Consider the following 7648-nt stretch of genomic DNA (forward strand, 5'->3'; position numbering starts at 1 on the left):
AGTAGGTTTTGGAGTAATCGATGTCCGCTGAATAGTTCTGTATGGTGATTTAAGACTTGCACGCAAAATTTGATGTCATTCCGAATAGTTTAAGTATGTTTCGGCACGTTCAGAGTAAGCTTGAAGAACTTGAAGTTTCTAAGTTGAATCAATTTCGTTTGGGATATTATTCTTAGTTTTGATGTTGTTTTATGCGTTCCGAGAGTTCGAGCGAGTCCATTTTATGATTTCAAACTTGTTGGTATGTTCAGACGGGCCCCGGGGGCACCGGATGTTAATCGGATGAGGCTCGGACCAAGTTTGGACTTATGAGCAATAGCTGAAGCTTTCAGCTTCTGGTAAAATCGCACCTGCACTTGGCCAGCCACAGGTGCTAGCTCGCAGGTGAGAGCCATGAGCCTCAAAAGCGAACCAATGAGGGCAGCCCAGTGACCGCAGGCGCAGAGGATTTGGCACACCTGCGAGCGCGCAGGTGCCAAGGAAGGGACCGCAGGCGCGACGAGGGCTGCAGGTGCGGAAGGCTGGTCGCACCAGCGGATGCGTAGAAGCGAACCACTGGTCCGCAGGTGTAGAATCGTCACGACCCAAAATCCCAACCTGTCGTGATGGTGCCTATCTTGATACTAGGCAAGCCGATAATCTAGATAAACCATATTTTCTCTTAAGTTTGAAAATACAATTATTAAATACAGTACAAAATATAACAAATACTGATATGAACACTCCCCAAAATCTGGTGTCACTGAGTACATGAGCATCTAATATGAATACAAGTCTGAAAAAGCACGGTTTATAATAGTCTAAGACCAAAATATAGTAATAAGGAGATAGGGAAGGAGAGATAAGGTCTGCGGAACACGGCAGCTACCTCAAAATCTCCTGAAAAATCAACTGCGCAAAATGATCAACACCCGCTATGTCCGGAAATACCTGGATCTGCACCCAAAGTGCAGGGTGTAGTATGAGTACAACCAACTCAGCAAGTAACAATAATATTTAAGAAACTGAAGATAATGACGAGCTACACAGTTTTAGTTCACTTTCAGTAATTCCAGCAAAGAATAGACATGCTTTCAAATCCGGTAGTTTAAGTCAAATCAATTTTTATACAGTTTAATTTCATGTAATCCGGATAAAAAATCTTTCACAGAATTTCACAACAGTGACAGATAGCAATTAAGTGCACTAACAAATAAAAGCAAGTACAACCTCTCAGGCAACAATCACTCAACTCGTCACCACAACTCAACCACTCGGCTCTCATCCCTCAGCACTCACACTCAATGGGTACTCGCGCTCACTGGGGGTGTGTACAGACTCCGGAGGGGCTCCTACAGCCCAAGCGCCATAATCTGCACGGACAACTCGCGTGCTATAATATCCTGCACGAGAGTGCCATAATATCCTTACCTCACCGACAGGCCTTCGGCCTTACTCAGTCCTTAACCTCTCTGGTCTCTCGGACTCATAGAAATCACAAAGATCATCCCAAACAAAGATAACATAATGCATCAACAACTATCAAGAAAGACTGAGGTATCACATGAAAGTAAAATCATGACTGAGCATAAGATAGAAATTAGCAAATAATTCAATAAGTACGTGACCTCTGTGGTATTCAACAGCACTATCACATAGCCTAAAAATGATTTCTGACATGATTTACAGTCAAATTTCTTCAACACATAGAGAGCATATAGCTAACAATAAATTATTCAACTATACAGTTTCCACGGAACGGACCAAGTCCCAATTCCCTCGGTGCACGCCCACACGCCCGTCACCTAGCATATGTGTCACCTCCAAAATAATCGCATGATACAAAATCCGGGGTTTCATACCCTCAGGACCAGATTTATAATTGTTACTTACCTCAAACGTGCAATTCTTTACTCTGCTATGCTTTTGCCTCGCAAATCGGCCTCTGAATGCCTCGAATCTAGTCACAAATAATTCTTTTCGGTCAATAAAATTTATTGGAATTAATTCCATAAGAAAATACTAGTTTTCCATAAAAATCATAAATTTAGCTCAAAAATTGCCTGTGGGGCCCACGCCTCGGAATCTGACAAAAATTACAAAATCTGAAAGCCCATTCAACCACGAGTCTAAGCATACCAATTTTACCAAAATCCGACCTCAACTCAACCCTCAAATCTACAAATCTTATTTTCAAATTTCTAAGTTCCAATCTCCGATTTACACCTCAAAATGATGTAATCTAGTCGGATTATTCAATGATAACTCTGTTTTAAAAGGCGTTTCTGGGGCGAGCCCTGGGGCGAGTCGTACCAAAAATGCCCCGGGGCGATGGTGTGGGGCAAAAGTCTCAAGAGGCATACGCCCCGCAATTTGGGGGTACGCCCGGGCGTTCGAGGAGTACGCCCGGGCGTTCGGGGCGTACGCCCGGGCATTCGGGCCGCATTTTTTTTTGTAAGGAGTAAGCCCCAGACACTTTTTCAAATTAAAACAAAATTTGTTGAATTAGTCCTTCATATAATACTCAAATTCTCCAAAGTGAGTTTGGTTATTACTCAAAAGGTTTAAAAAGGAACTCAAAAGTATTAAATTTAAAAGTAAAGACCTTTTTTATTGATTTAAGCCCTAATTCATGGTTTTTTCAAATTTTTATTTTGTCCTCTAGTCTGCTAATATCTCCAAAAAGCAACGAATATTTAATTTTTTTTACAAATACAAAGAGAACTACATTTTTCTTCATAGCAGCAAATGCAAAGTTAAAATTGCAGGTTAATCATCCTTTTTGTTCCTCCATATAGAAAACTTTATTCTTTTAGACTCAAATTACTTGTGCTTGTAAGTAACGTATAATAGATTGTTTTGATTAGTTATTTTGTGGGGATGGAGCACACAAATATATAGTTTTCTTCAATTTTTATGCAATTTTACCTGTTTGTAAATATTAATTGTCATTATATTATTTTATAAAATATTAAAAATTAAATACCTATGGGGCTTACGCCCCGCTGAGAAATATGTAAAATGCCCTCCTTACGCCCACACCTTTTAAAACACTGGATGATAATACAATATTATGGAGTAGAAATGATTACAAGGGACTTACCTCAAGTTTTCCTTGAAAATCTATCAAAAATAGCCTCTCCTCAAGCTTCAATTTTTCAAAAATGGCGAATGGGACGAAGTCCCTGCTTTATAATTCTGCCCAGCCTGCCTCGGTTCTGCCTCAATCTTGGGCTTCGATCGAGATCCTTGATCCTGGGCTCGATCATGGCCGTCGACCCTGGCCTTCGATCATGTCTTCGACCCTGCCTTCGATCGTGGCCCTCGACCCTCGGCTCGATCGTGGCTTCGATCCTGATCCTTGACCCTGCCTTCGATCGTGGCCCTAGACCCTGGGCTCGATCGTGGCCCTCGATTCTGGCAGAAGAAATTTCCAACAGACGGAAATTGCAGCAGCTATTGTAGTTCAATTTTTGATCCGTTAACCATCCGAAACTCACTCGAGACCCTCGGGACCTCAACCAAATATACCAACAAGTCCTAAAACATCATACGAACTTAGTCGAGTCTTCAAATCACATCCCACAACACTAAAAATACGAATCACACATAGATTCAAGCCTAATAAATTTTGAAACTTTCCATTTTTACAAACAACACTGAAACCTATCAAATCACATCCGATTGATCTCAAATTTTGCACACAAGTCTTAAATGACATAACATACATATTAAAATTTTCAAAATCGGATTTCGACCCCGATATTAAAAATTCAACCCCTCGATAAAACTTTTCAAAAATTCAACTTTCGGCATTTCAAGCCTAATTCCTCTACGGACCTCTAAAAATTTTTCCGGACATGCTACTAAGTCCAAAATTACCATACGGAGCTATTGGAATCATCAAATTCAAATCCGAAGTCGTTTACACATAGGTCCATATCCGGTCCACTTTTCTAACTTAAATTTTTAATTATGAGACTAAGTGTCTCATTTCATTCTGAATTCCTTCCGGACCCGAACCAACTAACCCGATAAGTCAATAATCAATTACAAGACATAAATTGAGCAGTAAATGGGAAAACGAGGTTATAATATTCAAAACGACCGGCGGGGTCATTACAGGAATTTTGGGCCAGCTGGGGAGGACCGCACCTGCGAGGATTTTCCCGCAGAAGCGAAAGTGTAGGTGCGAAAAACCTATTGGGCAAAATGTCTTAAAAACGGGGCTCAGCCATTTTTTAGCCCATTTTTCCATTCTTTGGCGATTTTGGAGCTTCTTGAAAGGGGTGTTCACCTAGCAACTTGGAGGTAGGTTAATTTTACCTATTGTGAGTTAGATACATAGATTATGGGTAGATTATAACTTATAAATTGTGAAAATTAAGGGTTTAGATGAAAAATCTAGATTTTGATAAAAATGAGATTTTAACCACGAAAATGGTTATGGAATGGAATAAAAACTGTATATTTGAGTTCTTAAGGTTATGGGTGACGATTTCCTCCGAATATTTTCGGAATTCGGGCATGTGGGCCCGGGGTAAATTTTAGAAATTTTACCAATTTGGGTTGGGTAATTACTCTAATAGATAAATTATGAAATTTTGAGTATTTATTGATTAAATTATGTAATGTTTGACTAGTTTTGGATTTTTCGGCACCAAACTGAGGCTATAACGCGAAATTGTGATCGGAAAGTGAGCTTTGAGACGAGATAAGTTTTTTGTCTAACCTTGTATGAGGAAATTTACCCCATAGGTATTTTAAATAAATAATTATTCCTAATTGTGGGGGCTACGTACGTACGAGGTGATGAGAGTCCATGCGTAGCTACTATTATGCTATTGTCCGGGTAGTTTAGGACCCAATTCATGAACTATTTAGAATTTTTGCATCATACTTAATAGGTTAAAATGCCTAAATTATATTGGTATTTGTTGGGGAAATTGTGAAAGATCGCTAGTGAAATTGGTATTATTTTTGTATAAAACCTCAAAAATGTTTAAGTCAAATGCTTATAAAATATCCTTCTCTTCTTGTGGAGCGGGCCGAACACCTCGGCAGTAGATAGATGCATCTATGGTTCATGTCGCTCGACCCTCGACAGTGTACATATTATTCCGGATCGGGCCGTACGACCTCGGCATAAATCGTGCTTAATAATAACAATTACACGGTGTCTTGACATTATTATTGGAGCTTGTAAAGATAAATGACTTATTGGAATGTATTAAATTGTGAAAGAATTATTTATTCCTGCTTGTTAAGGAAATTTGTTATTATTCCCATAAATCGTGTTTATTTAAATATTCCTATCTTAATATTATTGACCCATAGTAAGTGTCGAAGTCGACCTCTCGTCACTACTTCTTAGAGATTAGACTTGATACTTACTGGGTACACGTTGTTTACGTACTCATGCTACACTTGCTGCACTTTTTGTACAGGATCTGAGACAGGTGCATTAGGCGGTCCTACCGGCGCGCATCCCAGATATCCCGAGGCTTAGTGTTGAGCTACTTTCTGAGCCATTCTGTAGTTCCTAGAGCCTCTCCTTTATATTTGTATTATGTCTATTTTATATTCAGACAGTAGTTGAGTTTTATATAATTTACTAGATGTTCATACACTTGTGACACCAGGTTTTGGCACACACGCTAGTAGAATTGTGTTTTTGAACTATTGCTTGGTTTTATTTATTTAAACCTTTTATTTTCTTAAATCTTGCAAATAAGGAAAGTTTAATTACTCGAAAACTTATTAAAAGAGGAAATATATGTTTAATTCATTAGTTGGCTTGCCTAGCGGTGACGTTAGGCACCATCACGACCTATAGGTGAAATTGGGTCGTGACACGTTCTTGAGAAGAAATACTACTTGCGATAATATGATATAGTGGAGACACGATAACTCGGTAACTCGGTAACTATCAATTTCCACATCAATGAATGATTAACCGAAGTAAACAAATGGTATAAATATGGCTCGTGCATTCCACCTTACTTACATACTGAGAAAGAAAATCAATATTATAGATACTACAAACTTAATAGTTAATATTTACCCACACTGAACTATCACTAGCAATGAGGATAAAATCTAAATGTAATTATCTCCGTATATATAATAAAATAACCTCAGATACTTAAACAAAACTACTATGACTATATGATTGATTCTTGTTGGAATTTAAACTAGGGCACTCTACCACTTTATTGTAAGTTAAAGAAATGAGTAACACCATTCAAAAATATATTTAAAAGAAAAAACTTATAAGGCACAAAAATGATGGAATAGCGAGACAAACATAAAACACGGTAATAATATTATAAAAACAACTCCAATACATTGGACTGATCACTTATATAGCTATTGTTTCAACTCTTGAACTCCTAGTAATATGAAACATAACTAATGACCATTATACGTGACACAAAAGACACGTGCATAGGATATTTAAGCTTGTTATTTCCAAAAATTCAATTACGCATGCTAGGTCTTGAAGTCCCAGGATTTTCCGGAATAACAGGAACTACTGAAGAAGCAGATCCACCGGCACTGTTAGCAGAAGGGGCACCAAAGGTGAGTCCCGAAACCATATTTTGAAATGGAAAAGAGCCATAGGAACCATATGAAGATCTTGCCCTAGCACCAATAGGTTCCAAGGCACTTCCAAAGGTGAGAAATGGGAACGCATTACTAGTCACCATTTGTTGGTTATGTGCCTTTCTTTCAACGTTCTTCTTTATGCTTTCCATTGCCTCCTTCAATTGTTGCAGTTGAAATAAGTTAAGTTCTTCAATTGGAGCTTCCCACCAATGACCATTATCTCTCTTCCTTGCATGTAGGGCTTCTCCGCGATTTTTTTCCATTTGGAGAATCCCCTCAATATTCGTGAGCTCCATATTGAGATCACGAACATTAGCATTTCGATGAGCCACAATGAGCTGGTTATGCCCATTATTTGGTGGATAGTTCCTCGTGAGAAACCTATCTACCACTGAATCCACACACGGGTGGCCAAATGAGTAAACTTTCTTGCCCGGGGAAAATACCACAAGGGCAACTTCAGCACCACATAGTGTACAAAGTTCACTAGCCTTCTTGAAGAGACCAGCACGACGTTTAGAGAAAGTTACTTGTAAGTTACTCTGGTTTTGCATCTTCACCATGTCAACCTTTTGGCGACCTTTACTCCTTTTACCCATGGCTGATTAAACACTCGATTGAGAAACAAAGAATTGGTGATTTTTGAGTCTCAAAACCGAGAGCTTTATATAAGATATTGTGATTTTACATTCTCATTTTCATTGTTTTAGGAAAATGAATTCAAATAACTTCGCAATCTAGAAACTTATGTTCTTTATTTTTTTGAAGGATTTGAACCAAACCCATTTTGCCTCCATTCTTTGTTTCTTTGTCTCACCAGCGCTAGTTTTAAATGATCATAATTAGACAATACATATTTATCTTAATTTGAATTATGTTATTGGATTGCACTTGACCACAATTTTATTTGGGAACAAGTTAAATATAGTTGTAAAAAGAAAATATTAAATGATCAATATAACCTTTTATTTTGCTAATATGTCGTTTAGGTAATTGTTTTAGGAAAATGACTTCAAATAACCTCGGAATCTAGAAACTTATGTTCTTTCTTTTTTTGAAG

The 7648-nt window shown here is 38.2% G+C and overlaps 1 protein-coding gene across 1 annotated transcript; it reads right to left on the reverse strand.

Annotated features, from left to right (window-relative positions):
- Positions 1-6411: 6411 nt before the first annotated feature.
- On the reverse strand, positions 6412-7187 carry LOC104096939 (agamous-like MADS-box protein AGL62). Its single transcript, XM_009603396.3, has one exon. The coding sequence runs from the start codon at positions 7185-7187 to the stop codon at positions 6459-6461; it is 729 nt and encodes a 242-aa protein (XP_009601691.1). The 3' UTR covers positions 6412-6458.
- Between the last annotated feature and the right edge of the window lie 461 nt (positions 7188-7648).

Source organism: Nicotiana tomentosiformis, chromosome 12, assembly GCF_000390325.3.
Source record: "Nicotiana tomentosiformis chromosome 12, ASM39032v3, whole genome shotgun sequence".
In the NCBI taxonomy this organism is placed as follows: domain Eukaryota; kingdom Viridiplantae; phylum Streptophyta; class Magnoliopsida; order Solanales; family Solanaceae; genus Nicotiana; species Nicotiana tomentosiformis.